At 42.1% G+C, this 19,974-nt stretch overlaps 1 protein-coding gene across 2 annotated transcripts in view; it reads right to left on the bottom strand.

Annotated features, from left to right (window-relative positions):
• Nucleotides 1-1,029: 1,029 nt before the first annotated feature.
• The window catches only part of shroom1 (shroom family member 1), a 32,992-nt gene continuing 14,047 nt past the window's right edge, over nt 1,030-19,974 (bottom strand). The window contains exons 1-9 of one of the 2 annotated variants that reach the window (XM_051401271.1): nt 16,102-16,292; nt 10,291-13,236; nt 9,987-10,173; nt 9,556-9,617; nt 8,425-9,060; nt 7,646-8,245; nt 6,835-6,943; nt 5,745-6,017; nt 1,030-3,899 (exon numbers count right to left, since the gene is read on the bottom strand). In XM_051401271.1, coding sequence (XP_051257231.1) covers nt 3,645-3,899; nt 5,745-6,017; nt 6,835-6,943; nt 7,646-8,245; nt 8,425-9,060; nt 9,556-9,617; nt 9,987-10,173; nt 10,291-13,016 — 4,848 coding nt within the window. In that variant the 5' untranslated portion in view covers nt 13,017-13,236; nt 16,102-16,292 and the 3' untranslated portion in view covers nt 1,030-3,644. Of the gene's footprint in view, nt 3,900-5,744; nt 6,018-6,834; nt 6,944-7,645; nt 8,246-8,424; nt 9,061-9,555; nt 9,618-9,986; nt 10,174-10,290; nt 13,237-16,101; nt 16,293-19,974 lie in introns of those variants that run through there. The other variant, XM_051401270.1, reaches the window with a different exon arrangement.

Here is a 19,974-nt window from a genome sequence, read left to right as displayed (position 1 = left end):
TCCATGCTTCCAGGCTTTTTTGCTAAGCTAACTGCCTCCTGATTTCAGCTTCATATTAAAAGGTCCAGTGTGTAACATTTAGTAGGATCTATTGGCAGAAATCGAATATAATATTAATAAGTATGTTTTCATTAGTGTATAATCCCCTGAATATAGGAATTGTTGTGTTTTTATTACTTTAGAATGGGCTGTTTTTATCTACAGACACTGTGGGTCACCTTCCTTGGAGTCCGCCATGTTGAACCAAACAAAACATTGGCTGTAGATGGGGTTCTTCCTCTTTTTCATGGCCACCGTAGGTTCTCATACACACTTACACAGCCCGTTCTCCTTCCCAGGTTGTAAAATACAGACGCGAGCAGTGTTCAGTTAGTTGCAATCTGCAACTTCATTGCAAGATGCCACTTAACCCTGCACACTGGTCCTAAAGCTCATACAATCTAGTTCACAAAAAAACACCAGAAAGTTCTAAAAAAGAAAAAAATGTTTCCATCTTAAAGGGAAGGATCAGCGTCCCCGTACAATTTTCTTTAAAACAATTCTCAGTAAATGATAAAGCTTCCATACAATGTTGAAACAGAAAATTCCAGCTCAGTGACAGTGAATTATTGAACTCTCAGAAGCAGTGTGTTGATATGCCTGCAGAGGGCAGAGACGATCTCTGAAAGGAACAACCAATCCTGGAGAGCTTCCACTAGTGAGGAAACTTGATCAGGGGAAAGACAAAATAAGAAAGTTTATAAGAAATAATGTCACAAAATATCCAGTGTTACCTGTTCTCACAGCGTGGATAGTGCAAAACATAAACCACTCTTTCCATAAATATTTAATGTAGGCCATATTTGTAGTTCTGTGTATATTATCTTGCATTTGATGTGATGCCTGTGTACCATTTGTTTGTTGCTGTTACAGGTTGGATATATGTGTCTGCATCAGGTAACTGCTGCTGGTTAGGGAAGTGTCTCATTTTGACTTTAGATTCACTTCTTTGGAGGAAAAAAAAAAAGGAGAAATGTGGTGCACTGGAAGGAGAGGGAGAGCTTAATTTATTCACAATATTACAAACATCATGGGATTTACAACTCACAACTCAAACTCTCAACGGAAAACAAGTGTGAAATATAGCAGAAAGAGTGGATTTAGAAATGTCTCTGCTGTCATTCCTCCAGCTGGGACTGAAATATGTCTTTCCTTCTTGGCTTTGAAACAGATTCTGTTCGTCACACGCCTCCAGTAGGTGAAACAAAATCCCCAACTAAACAAACATAATCCTACTTCAAAAACAGGCCCCACTTTTTTCCTGCAACCTCAACAAATACACTGTTTTGATTGAATGACAGCAACAAGAAATGACTCAGGAAGTTGTCAAATGTTAGTACGCACACATAGCAAGAGCTAAAATGAGTATTTATCCATTTATCCATGTGCTGCTCCTCTGTGAGAGCGTTTTCCACAATCCTCCAGCACCCCCGGCCCCCCAATCCCAGTCTTTCTTTCTCCATAATGTTGGTCTTTTGCATACTTTAGGAATTCCAGCAGGCTGCAGGGAACAACATGAGATTCCTTCTAACCCTTCAGCCCTGCGTCAGCACAAAGGCCAAAACAAACATACATTTGTTTAGCAAACTGAAACGGGCAGAGTCACAAATCTCCAGAGAAATGCTTCTGGGGTGGCGGCAGAGGTGGTGTTTAGCGGAAAACATGCAATATCTTTCAGCATGGAAGCGTTTCCAGTTTCTGAGAAAAACACACTTTAAGTTGTTTACTTGTCCACTTTTTTTTGACAATTTCAGTAAGTGAATAAATGTTTTTTTTTGCGTGTAGAGGTTGCTGCCTCTTTGTGGTCACTATTACATAAATATCATATACACAGTCTAACAATCAACCCATACACTGGATCATTTTTTTTTCTCAGTACAGCCAACAGGTAGAATTTCCTGAGGGACGATAACATTTTGATCACTTTATGACTTTATGAGTTTTGTTGAAAACATACACAGCAAACACCGAGAGGCGTTCTGTCTTTCACACACACACACACATACACACACACACATAATTAAGACATTCATGATTTCAGGCATACACACACTCACATACTGACGTAGAGCGACTGCTCACATCACTCTTAAAAAAACCTTTCCGATGCATTCAGGTTGAAGATTCAGTTAAAGAAATAATACAACTATTAAAACTAATGACAAATATTAATGCAGAAACACATGCAGTTTTTTTAAAATGTGAGATTGTTTAAAAAAAATTAGACGGGAAAAGTAATTGAAAAAAAAGCGTGACTTTTCATTCAGGGCTATCAAGAAGATCTTTACAACTAACGCTGTGTAAATTTAAATAAACCTAAAAGGCTGTATTTGTCTAAAAGTGGCTACGCTGTGGAGGTAGAGAACAGAAAATTAGTTTAAGACACCTGAAGTGAAGATTGTGGACTTTCCTCTTTAAGAAAAAAAAAAAAAAGTATTTCAAGTATCACGTGTCACTTCTGCGACATTGGGAGGAAAATATTCAGTGATATAATTGCTTACTTATAATCTGCTTTAAAGAGGTTTAGCACCTCCGTATGAGGAACCGTTCCAGCATGAAACCATCAAGACTTAATGACATTAAGAATGAAATCAGCAGGAAAAAGTATTTGTACACAATCCTTAATGTTGCTGCGTGTGCTCGTGTACCTTCTGAAAAACATTATTTCAACATTCCTATTTAAAACGAATGACGGAACGAACAGAAGAAGTAAAATAGAAATGTTGTTTAAGTGGATGGAGTAAGGCTTTTCACTTGAGATTATTTTGAAAACAAATCTGATTTGAAGAAATGTGCATTTATGTATCATTACAAAGTGCTTTTTTTTTTCATTCACCCTTTTTGGTTTTTAGTGCCTTAATTTGAAACATTTAAAAATAAGAACATAAAAAAAAAAAGTAAATCTACGACATCTATTATACATATGACTCACATGATACAGTACCTCCCCCCCCCACTCAGGCAACTCTCTTTCACTGGAGCCTTTTCGCTGGTCAAAATACAATCTTAAAGCTTATAATAGGTTTCCACAGGTGTAGATACAGGTCTGTAGCACTAACAACTTCTTAAAGAAAAAGTGAAGGACAGCTGCTAAATTGCTAACAGGGGGGACGTAAAGTTTCCACCAAGCAGCTCTAATGGAAAAACGTTCCACAGCAACACCAATTATCAAGGCACACAGAAAAACAGTTCAGTCCTCCTGTTCAAAGTCAACAGACACATGTACAAAGTCTTCGGATGTACATTGCAGATTGTGCAGACTGACAACGGGCGACACGGGTGGGTGAGCATCCTGGCCATCCTCTGTGGTTGACAGAAAGGCCAGGAGCTTCAGTCTCAGCAGTCTTTCATTGCTCGTCTCATGTACAGCCTATAGTTATGAGAGGAGAGAAGATGGCATGACAGGTTCCCCAGTAGCCTTGTCAAACTCGAAAGTCATGTCAGGGTGCAAAGGGTTGGAGATATCAGCTGTCCACTCATAATCCACGCCTCGTGTGTCTATGTGGCGAGCGGTGGCCGGAAACATACAGCCAAAACTCCCTACACGTCTTTTTGAACATCCTCCTTTAAGGCAAGTCGAGGAAGAAAAGTAGTTGCTCCTCCCTTCAAAGATTCAGGCTGTTGGAGAGGGCCTCCAGCTGCTCCTCTCCCAGCCTCTGCTTCTCCTCCAGGTCCTTCTGCCGGATGAGCAGCGAGGCCTTGGTCTGGACGAAGCGCCGGTAGTCCTGCAGCTGCTCGGCGGACAGCTGGCGCGACAGGAAGGTGGAGACCAGGTTCTCTCTGCGGTCCAGGTTATCCTTCAGATCTTTGGCGTCTTCCCTCTGTTTGCACAGCAGACGGTGGCGACTGTCCAGAGATTGCTGAGAGCAGAGACAAAGGGTAAAAAAAAAAAAAAAGATAAATTATACCTGATATCCTTAAAAGGATACATTTCTTACATGATATTGCTGGGACCAAAATAATCAGGTCTGTTACTGAAATTTAAACCATATTCTGGTGTTGAATTCATGCGTTGCAGAGCATTAGAGGCATGTTTTTAATTAAAATGATTAAGTAAATATCCTGCTGTAAGAATGCTCACACAAATACAGAATTTGGAAATAGGAAAGCTGAAAATTAATCACATTAAAAAGCTCAAAAGTCAAACGTTGGGTTATATTTTTTGTCTTAGGAAAGGTAATATGTTCATTGGTGTAATAGGAAGCTGTCAAAGTTGTATGATCATGTTTCAGAGGACAGGAGGTGCAGTGTTTCCTTGTGTCAACAGAGGGCAGGGTAGATACAAATGTCACCGAAACCCGGGGCTGGAGTTTCGGTGAGTCAGTGTAAATACCAGTGTTGCTGATAACAGCAAGAAAACAAATGAGCCTCTAACAAGCCCTCAGTATGCAGCACGTTCAGCCAGGCTTTTACAGATGGACAAACTAACAAGGAGCCCTTTCAGGGATAAATCTAGAAATCTAATGCATCCATGCAAACATAAATTGAATGCTGAAAATACCGGGACGCATAATGAAACAGGATATTCAGAGGCGAAACAAAGCAAAGCACAGAGCTCAATTCAGATCCTGTGACACAACTCATAATAATATGCAAGACCAAATTCAGGAGTCTTTTTGAAATAAAGGGCTAAATAACTGACAGTGAACATATTTTAATGTATCTACTTCAGATACAGCATGATGACAGTCTTACTTTTCGGTATATCAAACTGCACTATATCAAAAAATAATCTTTAAATGCCTGTTAAAGCATTTTGCTCAAACACCGATAAGGTGAAATTGGGCAATTAAACGCAGATAAACAACATTTTTGGAATTCCACACAGTGAGAAACCTTGAATCTGTTAAAGTCGCCCTTCAACTTCAAGTGGCATGTTTGCCGTTCTAAAGTAAACAGAACGAGAGTACAGCTGAAGGCATGGGAGCCGGCACACACTTCTAACACTCATGGTAGTCTTTTCGCCATAAGCTGCAGTGAATCATGAGATCTGTAAGGCTGCATGACACAATACCCCCTCCCCCCCCCCCAGGCTCGCTGACAGTATGCTTTTTACTCACATGTATTAGTGTGTTTGTGTAAACAACTTCAGGGGGTAAAGACAGGAGAGTAAATGGGGTCGTAAAGCACAGATAACATGACGAATGTGCATTAAAGTACCTCAGTGGATTTTTATCATGTCTAATTTAACTGATTCAGTTGACCTTTAACTCCAGAAATCAGTCAGCGTATGCCTTGGATTCATTCACATATTCTACTGAGAAGAAAACAGATTCATATTTTAATGTTTTGGCTCCATTCTTTTAATTACTTGTGTATCGTGAGAGATGAGAATAATTACAGCACTCCAAAATCCAAAGACATACAAAAGGCATAAATGGATGTTCTGCTAAATATTGTGTTAATTTGGTTATTTCTTGCATTAAAAAAAGGGGTTCTCTCATTAGCTGTAATCTTGGGTTTCAGAGGGTCACTGAAAGCACCAACAGAGAGTTTTCAAAAAAATCCCTGGCAAAAAAAAAAGCAATAAATTCTTAACTGTGATTAATTAGTCATCCATGCTGTTTTTTTATAGCAGAAATGTATAATTTATATAGTCTGGAAGAACCTCAAAATCCTAATGGGTGAACCCACTGATCCCCGAAAGAAGGAAAGAAGGATGCAAGGAAGGAAAAATGAAAGAAAGAAAGATTTGGGCTCCTCACCTTCTCCTCAGCATCTGTGTGTTGGTCCACAGTGCTCAGGGCGTTCTGTACCCTGGCCAGCCGAGCAGAGAGGCACAGGAGCAGGCTGACCACCCTCTCCAAATCTCCTATGAACAAGTTGTATCTCTCCAGCTCCACGGGCAGACAGCGCTCACGGACAAGTACCTCCAGGGTCTCCCCGTGAGTCACGTTCTCCTGTATCTCTGTCTGGAGGGCACTGCGCATCTCTTCCAGTGAACACAGACGCGCCTCGATTGAAGACACCAACAGACGCTGTTGATTTAAGCGGACAAGGTAATGTGTGAGAGATTTTAGGCAATGATGCCACAGAAGAGATACTCATGGTGAAACACTGTGAAATGAAATAAATGTGGGGAAAAATACTTAACATGTAATTTGCAGGTGAACCAATCATAATATTTATTTCATATTTGCTGCCATAGGATCATGGATAAAGGCACACTGTATCAAGACTGAATGTGGAAGGCTGTCAGGAAGAGGGGGAGGCTATGTGCTAAGCCAAACATTAGGCAAGTGGGAGACACTGATAAGAGGTAGACAGTACATCATGTGATAAGACTATCTCAGTCTGAAAGGAGTCCACTTAAGGCTAAACAGCAGCAAGATGGTACCAATATGAAATCACCACAGAGTTTCTGTTGTCATTTTTAATGTACACGCAACAACAATGTGACAAGTTACACACTGTTTATTGTCAGTGAAATATCACTTCCACTTCTCTGTAGGGCTGCAAATAATTATTATTTTCATAACCAAATGATCTGTAAATTGTTTTTTTTGATTAATCAATTTGTCGTTTAGTCCCTAAAATGTCGGAACCTGGTGAAATAAAGTTGAGCACTGTTTCCCAAAACCCAAAGTTATATCCTCAAATGTCTTAAATATTAATTCAATATTAATTTTAAAAGCTGAAATCTTCGAATCTGGCATTTTCTGTCTTAAAAATTACTCAAAAGATTAACCAATTATCAAAATAGCTGCCAATTAATTTTATGTTTGAACAACAAATTGATTAACTGACTGCAGCTCTACTCCTCTATAATTGACTTTTGCATTAATTATTAATTACCTTCTTCTCAGCGACATCGGCTTTGCTCTGCAGGTCCGTGCACTGAGGTTTAAGGGTGTCAGGAGCACAGGGACAAGGTGATGGTTCAGCCCCTTCGACCGCTTCAGCACTAGAAAAAGAAACGTGTATAGGTCAGGCTAGCTTTCTTGCATCATGCCGACCCAGCCGATGATTCCTGTCACGTATACCGTCTTCACACGAAGAATACTCCGAGCATGGTGCCTCTGTTATACACATATTACAAAACTCTGAAATACCACTGCTACTCTTTATGTATCTTAAGTGTGCTTACTCTAGCAGGAATCTGAGTGCACTTACAGCAGTAAGCAGATAGCCAGGTGTGTCAGTGCACATGATGCAACAAAAGGTAACACAGCACTGGTGGAGCTCAGTTTTTTTTGGGCCATTAGAAACCAGTATCAAGTTTCGTAGAGAAACACGAAACTAGGAATCTTAATTAACTTGGCCTCGTCTGCACTCTAACCACTATGTCTAAAATAGTTTTAAATGAGTGAGATGGATTATTCTTTCCATTTACACAGCTGTGTACAGACAAGATAAAGGGCTATGTAGTGAAGGATGGGAAATTTATCTTCCATTTCTATTCCAATTTCTATTATTTTACACTCATCTTCTCTGAAGAAGTCGTATTAATCATTTCAGAATAAGTCTTCTTAGGAGTGGGTTGTCTTCTCTAACTCAGCCAGTAAAATGTCCATTATAGGTTAGTGGAAACTAGTGGGATTTTATTTATGGCTGCCAGAGAAAGGTTTAACCTTTAAATTCCATGTTCAAAGGAATTAACATTTACCTTTCTGCAGCTCCTTTCTGCTCTTGTTTCTTCTTGTAGTGCTCCTCCATCAGCAGCGTGTCCTCTGACAGCAGCTGCTCCATCAGCATCAGTGCCGTCTTACGATTGGCCAGTGGGTAAAGCACTCTGGCCAGTGATTGGTCGGCCTTGACCACTGCTTCTACAAGCTCCCCCCACTGAGGTCTCTCCGCAGGTCCCTCCAAGCTCTCCCTCTCTCCCTCTGGTTTTCCCGTCTCCTCCATCTCCTGGTTTTCTCCAGGCTTCTCATCTTCCGTTTCTGGATGTTTCTCCTCTTCCACCTGCTGACTGATGTCTGTGTCAGAGACGGACATGCAGGGAGACACAGAGGGTTCACTTGTCTGTGTTTGAGGGGCTGAGCTGGTGTACTCGTCGTCAAAAACGTTGTCTGTCAGCGGTGAGGCCTCGACTTCCTCTTTGATCTCTTCTTCTGGAGGGAGAATCCACAGTGATGGATCTGTGGTCACGCCGCAGCTCAGAGACACTTCATGGATTGAATCAGGCGGTACGGCATCATTGCCTGGTTCGTCCACCGACTGCTCTCTCTCTGATCCACTCACAGAAGGAGGACTCCTGACTTTACTGGAAGTTAAAGAAAAATATGATTAAGAATTGTAGTATTTGCAGAATTGTACCTGTTAAGAGTTTGTTTTAGTATCGTTAGGTGCCTGAAGGGTGCTATATTCAAATGATGACAATAGAATGAATGTCAGGAAGTCGAGGCAGAAAGTGGTTCAACTGCAGCATTGGTCTAATCTTACCTGAAGCCAGGCCTGTCACAAGGAAGCTTTGTCTGGGTGGGGGTGGACGAGGTGGATTTGATCTCCCTCTCACTGGTCTCTAGACCTCTGGGAGAAGGTGGGTTAGATGTGGTCTCACTAGGCGGTCTACTGGACCTGACAGGGTCGTGAGATCCAGAGTGAACCCTGGCCCCGCAGGAGGAGGAGGAGGCTGGGGAGGTGGATCTACTTGAGTTCCTTGTTCCTACTGTGACATCCTCCGCTGGTTCTGAGTTCTGCTTCAACAAAGACTTCTTCTGGGTTTGGTTTTGTGTCTGTCCCTGAGTGTTCTTCTGGCCAACAATCTCTGGTTCTTGTCCTGCTTGCTCTATTACATATTGTTTCTTCCTCCCTCTGTCCTGCCCCTGGGTTTCACTGACTTCGGCGAGGAATAAAACACTCCTCTTGTCTCTGTCTGGTCCTCCTGGTCCAGTCGAATACCTCCACAGCTGATCCAGCTGCTCAGAACTTTTACTCAGGACAGACGGTCTTGTTAACTTTGACGTCCCAAGCTCTTCCATGGACTTCCCCCTCTGTGCAACCACACGGACACGCTGCTGACCCTCAGGGGCTGGCTTTAATAAGGAATCTTCAGTGGCTTTTTCCTGGGGACTGACACTGAAATGCAGTGTTTAAATGTGTAACATTAATCATCGATTCAAACAAACTTACACATAATCCAGAACAGAAAGTGTTGGCCTTCAAATGAAAATAAAAACTATTAAATCAAGACTTTTAACAGTCACATTTATATACATTTATCATATGCAATTCATCAAACGCAAACAGAAATGCTTCATACAAGAGCTCTGGAAAATTTTATTTAAAGCGTGGCAGTAACAATTTGATACTCCTACAAACCACAATGTACGTTTCAGAAATAGGCCAACTCCTTGAAATCGGTTCAGTCAATGATTCTTCTTTTACTTCCATGCATAAATCTTTTAAAAGGAATGCTGGTTTGCTGGAGCAGGTGGGTGTTGACTTTCCAGTACCACAATGAATCAAGTGGAGAATTATAGCTGTGCCACAGTGCACACATCACTGACCTAATACTCTCCTGACCTAAAACCAATAAAAATGTCCCAATTTGTCTGCAGTGCTGGTACATACCTCCAGGTTTCCATAGAATTAACTGGTAATGGATCCTTCTCATAGTCATGTGCCTGCAGACCCTGCAGAAGAACCAAAAGGCAACACAAATTACATTTAAATCAGTATGTAAAATGAGATGAAATATTACAGTAACAGCCAGATGTTGGTTAATTCATATCTTGTTTTCTTTAACTGATTTTTTTCAGACTCCCTAGTTTTACTGTAAAGTTAAGTTCATATACTTGTGATAGAAAGCTAATCAGACTCTCATTTTAACTGGTGAAACAAACCCCAGAACTGTGGCATTCAGGATCTGAATGTGAAAATGTTAATGCTACATGTATCCACCAATACATTTTCTCATTAGTAGGAGGACAATTAGCTGGTCAGACAACAACTTATTGTCACAGATATTATATTTTTAAGTATCTCAGTTTGACCTGACTTGCCTCCAATGCATGTGGTGTGGATGTAGATCTGTTCCTGAAGAAACTAGGTGGTTCTGGCTGGTCCAAGAGACTCTCCACTGAGGCAGACTTCCCCTGAGAAGGACCGTGGCTCTCCCTCCATCTGGGTTGATTTGACTGGCCAGCATATTGTCCTGAACAAGACTGGGCTGAGAAGAACTGGGCATACCTGTTTTGTGAAAAAAAAAAAAAAAAAAAAAGAATATATACAATGTTTGATTTGATCCACACATACACAGAATTATCTAATTATTTCTTCCTCTTTGGCTTTGCTTCTTTTTCGTACCTGATGGAGCTGGTGGAGGAATCAAGGATGCGGCCTGCAGAGTGTGGTCGGTGGAGTATCTTCTTGGTGTTTTTGCCTTCGTGATTTCCTGATAGAGGCCTGGGTCCCCAGTCAAATGGTTTCTCCCCCAGAGAATGCCTCTGCCTGGATGCAGGTGGTACCTGAGGCACTGGTTGCTGTGGCTCAGCCACTTTCTGGCCCGTCTTCCGCTCCATGTACTCCACCAGGGCCTTGTGTTGCAGATTTTTTAAGTTCGTCTTTGAAGCGCTAGAGGCTGAAAGGGCTCTACCTCTTGTCTCGAACATCTTCCTCCGTGCTGCAACCAGTCCCTGCTCTCCTTGCTGCACACGTTCCTCTCCCTCGCAGTCACCTGCAAACAGGTTTTCACATTCGTTGCCAAAGGAGCGACAAGCGGAATGAATGGGGGCACCACCAAGCTGGTGGAGTTTCTCTGGCTCAGAGTAGCACATCTTCTTCTGCTCTTGAGTCAATCGCTTCCTGCCTCCAATGCGTGCTACCTGGGGCTGGGCCACATTTGCTGGTCTCCCGTTTTCCTTCTCAGTCTCTTTGTCTATCTCCTTCGGATTCTCTCTGACTTCTTCTTTTATGCTCCCTCTCTCTGTCTCCTCAGATGTTACAGAGGGAGTGAGTGTGTCTGTGGAGGTCTCAGAGTCCTGGGATGAGGAGAAAGTGTGAATCACTGTAGGCCTCAGCTCAGGTTTGCCACGGTGTGGCCACGACAGCTGCAGGTCCCTCCTTTTAAATGATGTCTCCCTTAGGACTTTAGACTGAGCATCCTTCAGCTTCTCTTTGTAGTACTTTTTAAATGAGTCATCCAGGGTGTTACAAGCAACAGAGATAACTTCCCCTCTATCATTCTTGCTGGTGTCACTTTTTGGAGGTCTCTCATTATCGTTAACAGCCACGTCTCCCTGATCCATTTTGTTTAGGATTGCTTCCTTGCCTTTTACACTGAAATCAGCGTTCTTTTGAGGCTGCAACGCTGCCCTGCTGGCTCCAGTAAGGTGATACAGAAGCGGGGTTGTTTCTTTGTTTATCCTCTCACTGGCTACATCCCCCAAGGGCTGCCGTTTCCCTCTCTTTGCCTGCTCCTCTTTCTTATGGTGGTTAGGCTGTTCGTTGCTTATCAGTGAAGTGACCTCCTTCATTGGCATGGTTGAATGTGGTGAGCAGTTTCTGTCAGGTCCACAGTAGAATATAGGGTTTTTGGCAGTGTGGCGGCCAATCTCTCGACTCTGCATCATGTCAATTTCTTCCAAGGCATCAAAGCTTTGAGAAGACTGCGTTGAGATGAAGGATAGCCTGCGATTCTCCTGATCTTGACTCCTGGAAGACAGGTCCTTGCCATGGGAGGTGAAAACCTCTCTCTCATCTGGAAGCATACCACTGGAAGTGCGAGAGGTCTCTTGGAGAGGTCTAAACAAATTATCCATTGTGCTGTGGCATCTTTCTTTCTCTCTGAGCTTGTGTGTCTCAAACACAGAGGAGCTCTCACTCCCAGCCTCAGACCCACACACAGACGCAGAATGTGTCCTCACACCCCTTTCAGATGGCTTACACACTCCTGTGACGAAATAGAACTGACCCTTGTGCTGGATGCTGCTGTTGATAAAACTCTGACCAGCATTCCAGGGACTGGCAGCTCGGGTTGGCTCTGAACCAAGCCAATCGTGAGCAGAGTGCGCCCTTTTGCGCTGACTCTCAAAATGGCTACTGCTACCACTGAGCTTGCTGTGATGGTCTCCATTGCATGAATCGCTGTTTGAAGGCTGTCTGGGTTTCAGGTTCTCAGGCTGGCTTGTGCCTCGGGGAGGTGATCGGCTTAGGATGTTTGTTGACTTCTGATGCTCAGAAGCAACTTTGTTATCTGTGATGAAAAGGTATTCTGGGTTCAACGGCCCCCTGGTCTGATCATGAGGCTGGAGGTGGGGGCGGTAGCTTGGTGGCTGCTGGGCCTGCGGCTGCTGCTGTTGAGGGCCCCTCCAAACTGAGTACACTGGATCAGAATTGAAGCTCGAGTTGCCTGTATCTGGGTTAGCCGTCTCAGGTCTCGGGGCATTCAGACCTTGGGACTGTGGATGGAGTCGATTGTGAGGTCTGGGCTGTTGTTGAGGTTGTGGTTGCTGGGGTTTTAACTCAGTACCGTGGCGGTGGACCCTGCTGTTCTCCAAGTTTTTTGTGGCTATGAAACTATCCAGGCGTGCTGGGACTGGAGGAGGACGGACAGGAGGGTAAGCACCTTGGGATGGAGCCCCTAAAGGCACCTCTTTTTTTGAGAGTGCTTTGTTGTTAGTATGGAAACTGTCATTGCCATTGTGGTTGTGGTGGTTTACGTTGATGCTGGTATTGTTGCGGTACTGCTGTGAGATAGCTTCCACAGAGCGATAGAGCTGGTCCATGGTCTTTGGGTCAGACTGCAGAACCTGGGTCGGATGGTAAATGGACTTTACATACTTAAGATCAGCATAGTGGCTGAAGGAACTGGACTGTAGGTCGTCTGGGAGAAAAGGAGAGGGATAGTCTGGGGCAGTGGACCCGCCAGAGAAGGAGCTGTAGGCAGAGTCTCCCTTGCCGTGTTGGTGATGGGCAAGTTGGTCGGCGATGCTGCTGTTGGACTTGGCTGGGGAGAGCCGGCTGACAGGCAGGCTCAGAGGATGCAGGTCCACGTTGCTCATTCTCTCAAAGTGGAAGTTGTAGGAATCCATGGAGGACTGGGGCAAATGGCAGGAAGGGAAGGGCAGGGTTTGTAAATGTGTAGTACTTGTATGTGCACTGATGCATGTGTCTTCCTTGCGAGTGAAACTGGGGAAAGTACCACCAACACATTAGCACCAAGTTGTCCGTCACTCTTGTCTGTAATTAGGTCATTTTCCTGCCTCCTTTTTGTTTATTCAAAGCCTCTTGAAACGGTCTGTTCAGTAGCTCCTGGGAGAGAAAATATAAACACAGCACAGACTGGTTATTAGCTTAAAATCTTGACTTAGGACTTGTGCTCCAGTTATACATCTGTGGCAAATGACTGCTCAAGAATAAAATGGTAAGGCAAAATGTGTGTTCAAACAGAAATTAAAAACAAGAACCTGACTGACAGATACTTAAAATATCACGTGGGGTAGTCTACCCAAACATCCCACTGTATTGCTTTTTCAACTGCTTTGCAACGGCATGAAAATTCAACACAAACACACGTTTGCGTCAGATTGTCGACTTGGCATGTCCACTAGGTTATTGGCTTATTGGCATACACAGCTCATACCACCATATCAAAGAAAAACACATCCACACCTCATCTTTGCTGTTAGAAAAGGAAGAAAATTCTCCATAAGCTATGCGTTTGTGAAAATGTCTGTGGAAAAACATTTGCTATGCTTTCTGCTAAAACCCTATTAAGATGCCAGAAAACCATAAGTCACCACTGATAAATCTTTGCCTGGCATTTCTAGGTCAAATTCCTTCTTGCGAGAAATCTTGCTCCATCTGTTATAGGCTAAGTTGTAAAGGCTAAATAATATACCTTATCTTCACAGAAAAAAAAAATCATTTTTCTTTCTCCAGTAGAGAACTGTTTATGCCTACCCAGCAGAGTGGAGGTGCTGGAACATGGCAGCACAGAGGGGGGAATCCATTAAATGTCCTAAGTATAACTCCAAATGTACTTTAACTCCTGTTTTAATCTTTTCCTCCCTTGTAAAGGACTTTGTCACTTTGTTTTTGAAAGGTCCTGTATAAAGTTGATCATATCATCATTATCAGTATTATTCATATATTTGTTTAAACAGTGTAAAACCTAAAGACATTTAATTTACTGTGATATAACAGAGAAAAGCAGAGAGTGCTCACACAAAAGAAGCTGAGAACATAGAATATTACTTACATTAAAATTACTTAAACAATTATCAAATTAGTTGCAGAATAATTTCCTGTCGGTCGATTAATCAACTTATCGTTGCAGCTCTAGTCAAAATAGCAACTTATGGAAGGTTACAGAATTCAAAGTATATTCCCTTATACAGCAGTAACTATTTCTGCCTGGCTTAATGATGATCATTAGATCTCATTTAACTGAAAATGACCTCCTCTTATATTTTAGGGATGATTCTAACAGCATTTTGTGCACAAGACATACAGTCACTTTAATGTTTCACAGCTCATACAGTTTACTGCAGCTCGGTTTTGTAGGTCAGTACAGTTAACCACCTGTTGAAGGAGTCGGTGTACCGTTTGGCATCAATGAGGCCTCTAATTAAGGGCCCTGAGGTTGCCGGTGCACGTTGCAGCACACACATGAAAAAATGTCAGGAATTCCATATAGAACTACAGAAATCTGGGAGGATTAGTCATGTGACAGATATATAATGCCTCGTTATACAGCACTGTGACCCGTAAAGACGTTTACCTTTGTCCACTTATTATTCTCGGAAAATGGAAGCAAACTTTACAGGATCTTTGCTGTGATAGAAGCTGTAATGTTTTGCAGATTGATCTGATTATACTACCCTTTGCTGTAAAAACAATTTATTTCCAAATGACAGACATTAAAGCAAAATTCAACCCATAAAAATACTTGAATCTGCTGCAGCAGTTAGAATTTACAGGCCGTTCCTTTTGACCAGGACAGAAACCAATTAACTTGTCTGAGGTGGGTTTCTCTAAACTCCTTTAGTGCAATAAGTTCTGCTATTCACAATAAAAAAAAGACACAGAATTTAATAACTTCAGTTTTGTAACTTATGGAAACTTGCTATCATAAAAAAAAAATCCTCTTCAGTACAGAAACTAGCCCCTTGCAAGTTAATGATAGGTTTAGGTTTTATTATGAACTCTAATGATAGAGTAAATGTTGGCTTCTTTCTCCCATGACCTGCATGCCTTTCCGTGACTTTGTCATCAACTTGAAGCTACATACCTGTCATGCATACACAAAAGTAAATGTTGCTAATTAAACAAAGACAGGCCAATCAGTTAATCGGCTCTGACACTGCAGTATGAAGGCTGGGCCTCACCATTGATGGGAGTGCAAGAACTGTTGTGCACATTATGAATCAGCTGATTTTGTTATCCTAACCAACAAATATAAAAATGCATTAAATTACCATTTAGTCATTTAGACAGACAACTGAAAACATCTTTATAATTAATTCCAATGAGCAACATTTTCACAGTATTGCCAAGTTTTTTGGCCGAGCTGAAAAACCTGAATCAAAGATGATCCTTGGTGGTCGTTTTGCATACACACAAAACCCACCTCCCAAGAGCCTTTGAAACTACAGTATTAAGGGGGATTCCATGTGTTTATGAAGGGCCTTCTGATCTGTGGTGTGTCTGTGTGTGTGTGTGTGTGTGTGTGTGTGTGTGTGTGTGTGTGTGTGTGTGTGTGTGTGTGTGTGTGTGTGTGTGTGTGTGTGTGGGTGGGTGTGTGTGTGTGTGGTTTCCAGCCCTCCTCTCTTCTCTGCGAACAGAGAGGCTCCCAAACAGGGGAGCGCTCAAGTGGAAGTGATGGAGGGGACAGGCAGTGACAAAATGTACAGAGAGGATAGAGGGAGGGAGGGAGGGTGAGGCAGAGGGTGACCAGCCCAGACAAATACCCTCACACGCAAACCACAACAACAAGAGACAAGAGAACTGAACAATGACAGCAGGAAACCTGAACACAAGATGGAAGGCTGGATCAACAGTCACACAAGGCAGGCTTGGAACTACTCAAGAGATCAACTACTTGTAGGCTGGTTTGAATCAAAGTTTATCAACTTAATAGAGCACTGTTAGCAAGACAAAAATAGAGAAACTCACCCAAACTTTGAGTCTAAGTCGCTGACCTTCCTGATTTCTATCTGAAAAAGAAATATGTTTCCTAAGTTTCAGCTTAAATAAGGATGTGCTGAATGATTCCCGTCCTTGTTTCTCATTCAGAACATCTTTCTTCCTCTAAAGAGGGACCAGACCAAGTAACCAGGAGAGCTAGATATTAGAGGGAAGACTTCTAGCGAGTCCCTTCTCCCCCCACCGCGACCCGAGGCTGCCTAGCGGGAGCCACTGATTGGCCAGCCGATGACGTCCGGCTCTCCAATGCACAATGAGCGCAGCAGAGGGAATATTTCACTGCCGCAGATAGCTGCTAGTGCTGCCGGCCGCTTGAACAACAGAGAGAGAGGGGAGAAGAAAAAAAAAAAAAAAAGAGGCCTCGCATTCCTGGCTGGCTTCAAAGACGGAGCAGAGCCCGGGCGCCATTCATTCCCAAGGCCCTGAGCCCTGCACATGGAGACTGGCCAAGGCAGGAGGGAGGATGAAGGATGGGAGGGGGTAGTCGTGATGGGGCGGGTGGGTGAATGGGTGACCTCCAAGCCTTTAACCAAAATAAATTTAAATAAAAAAATGTAAAATGTTTTCCTATTACACCAATTAGTCTCCCATTATTCTTCTATTCTTTTAAACCCTGTTAATGACAAAGAAGTTACACAGATAATCATTACCCAACTGCAGAAATCTCCAGTAATCACTACTGCAGTAATACTGATGATGAAGGTCATCATTAGTGTAATTTATTTTAATTTGTGTAGTAATTGTCATACCACTTATTGCTGGCCTCTTGTGATTTTTTTTTCGAAGATTAAAACAATCGATAAATTAACAATTAAAACACTGAAATGGAGAACTTGGAGAACAGGTGGTGGGGTTAATAACATAATGAACACTTAGTGACACGCATGTTATCAATAATTGAAAATACAGAACTAAATAAAATACAGTACTAAAGTACAGAAATTGTTAAGATTTATGTGGCACGCTTAAACCTTTTTCTGTTTGCCATCTTTGTGTGAATAGAAAGCGTTAAAACAAACAATTTGACACTGATCTGTCTGTTGCATGGGTCTAACTCTCTCTCAGTGACACCATCGGTTTTCAAACCTCTTGTGCAATTGTCTCGTATAAGACAAAGACCCTAGTTGCACTCTCTATTGTTCTCTATTGTTCTCTATTGTGGCTGGCAGTGCTAGTCCTCAGCTAGGCGGCGTTTTTGTAACTGTTAGCACAGTGTCAGACAAAACGGTGCAAAGAGAAGAATTAATATAATGTTGGTTTCAATGCTCCACCTGATGACAACAAAACTAGATTAATAGTAGATTAAGATTAATATATACAACTGTATCTTATATTATTTTTAGGATGCAAAGTTAAAGAAAACTGAGCTGAGACTCTGAATATAGAGGGACTAACTACAACCAAACATTTGTATTATAGATTACATTTCATCTCAAGTTATTTGTGTATTCAGTCTAACATTTGGAAGAATGTGTCGGCCAGCAAAGAAGCTTTCATTTATTGTGAAAGCTGATACCTGAGTGCTGTGGTGGAACTTGTGGGTTAAACAGACACTTAGATTTTAGCTTTAAAATGATGTACAGGATTTTTTTTAAGTCACTTTCCACACAAGACTACAAGAGAACTCCTTAACAGGGGTCAGCATGAAATAGAGACGTGTAAACAAGGATAAGCTCATGACCATTTTCTGCCTGGCAACTGAGCGAAGTACTGTATCATGGTGGAGGGAGGGAGAACGTATGCCTTAAGAACTATAAGAATCTAAAGACCATAAAAAAAATCCAACGTGGTCAGGGAAGGTTTCAGGCAAGAACGTATTTTCGTAAAGAAGATTGGATTTAAAAACCAATGAATGAGAGAGGGAACACTGGCTGAGAGTTTATGGAGAGAGGAAGGAATGAAGGATGGGAGGGGGCTGTTAAATTCTTTCAGATTATTATTTTTTTTGTCTTTCATTGGTGATTAGTGTTCCAGTGTGACCTTCACCATGCAGCCACGAGACCGGACCACCAGGCGTCTGAGTGAGAAGCGAAATTCAGAAATTAGTGAGCGAGATAGGGAGTAAGAGACAGAGGCAGGGAGTACAGGATGATGAAAAACGATGCAACAGAACCACAAGAACGAAAAGGTGAAATAACAAACCGGGAGAGAGAGAAAGATGAAATTCGAGGGCTGTGGTGGATGATGCCATGGTAGCCAGCAAAATAGCAAAATATAGTTCATAATGTGTGGTGTGCTAACAATGTCATGGAGGAAGCAATGAGAAGAGAAAGATTTTTTGGAGATTAATATGTTGGAAGTAGCCAGCAGTGAGGACATCGTCAGTCGTTTTCATTCTGCCAAGGAAAATGATCCTGAAGCTGACTGATGAGATTTATCTACTGGAAAACTGTTGAACATCTGCTGTAGTTGACAGAGCTGAGTGGTTTGACGTGGTTGCTTGGTCAGTTTAGATACCTATCTTAGTCTCGCCCTTGAGGCACTGAAATGGAGCTATCATTAACATTATAAATTGCACCTGTGCTTTTCCCGCCAAGTCAAAATGTCTGCTTTGAAAAAAAAGCTTTAAAACCTTCGAACACAAACAGTGAATCAGATCAAATAAGACTGTACATCTGTCACTTCCCTTTCAGACAACAAATAGTTCATTCAGATTTGAATACTTCAGGAGGACATAGTTATCAAGGCAAGAGGAACAAACATAAATCATTAAGTCATAAATCAATAATTCTGACTGAAAGCATCCTGGTCTGTACTCCAGCGTGGCACTGTCGAAACCAGTACACTGCACCATGGGAACAAGCCTGAAGACGTTTGTCAGAATGTGGCTGAGGAGAGAAAGGAGAGAACAGTCACAGCCATAGCAAATAGACCAGATACTCCACGGGCAGAGCATTGACTCAAAGAGAAACAAAATAAAAAAAAAAGACTGTGCACATAGATCTAAGTCAAGAGGTACCACTCTTGCTTATTTATTTCAGCCTCTCGCTGTATAGGATTAAAATCAGATTAAGGCCTTCATCAAAATGTGAACTATTATATTCTTTACTTAAGTGGTGTCTGACCCTCCAATAAATACTGAACAGGCTGAAGAGACTCATCTTTATCTGGTGTCTTCAGATCAGAAATCTTTTTAAATCTGTGAGCAGAAAATCGATGAAGGAGCCATCATAAATGCACAAATACTGGACTACGACTGAATTTCTGGAATAAAGTCTCCCACAGGACCTGAAAGACAGCCTTCCTATTGTCCCAGATCAAACACAAAAAGAGAGGAAGCTGTATTTGAAAAGGTGGAAGTGGTCGGGTGTTGAGCACCGGCAGAGCAAAGCATCTAGTAGCGGGAAAGGGAAAGCCGTGTTGCCAAGCAGTGTTATCACCAATGAGATTCAACATGTCTGGGTGTGCAGGGGAGAGAAACTGTGACTGTGTGTTGCTGGGCAGTGCTCACACCAGTGTCTAAAATCTACAGCTGACCAAGACGAGCTGTCACACTCTAATAAGCTCTGCATTCCTGCCCTGATCTGGCCTTAATACTTACTTGACAATATTCAGTCAGTTTCTTTAAACTTTTAGTGAAATCTACAACTCTACTTCTTCTGCCCTGCTATTTCTATGTGGCTTTTAGTTAAATAATAATAATAATTAATGCTTACATATTGACCAATACACATTACAAAAGGCAACAAGGTCAATCAGAGTATATTAATAACACTGTCCGCTTAAAAAAAAAAAAAAAAAAAAAGCCCAGTTAAGCATTCTGTATCCTCCGTGGTCAACCATTAACCAGGAACTACCTGGCAACACCAACCTTTAAAAGAATTAACATGGTCCTCTGCGAAT

The sequence above is a fragment of the Dicentrarchus labrax genome, unplaced genomic scaffold (genome assembly GCF_905237075.1).
Source record: "Dicentrarchus labrax unplaced genomic scaffold, dlabrax2021, whole genome shotgun sequence".
Lineage (NCBI taxonomy): Eukaryota > Metazoa > Chordata > Actinopteri > Moronidae > Dicentrarchus > Dicentrarchus labrax.
Note: the sequence above shows the minus strand (reverse complement) of the source record. Positions and strands in the feature narration are given on the sequence as shown.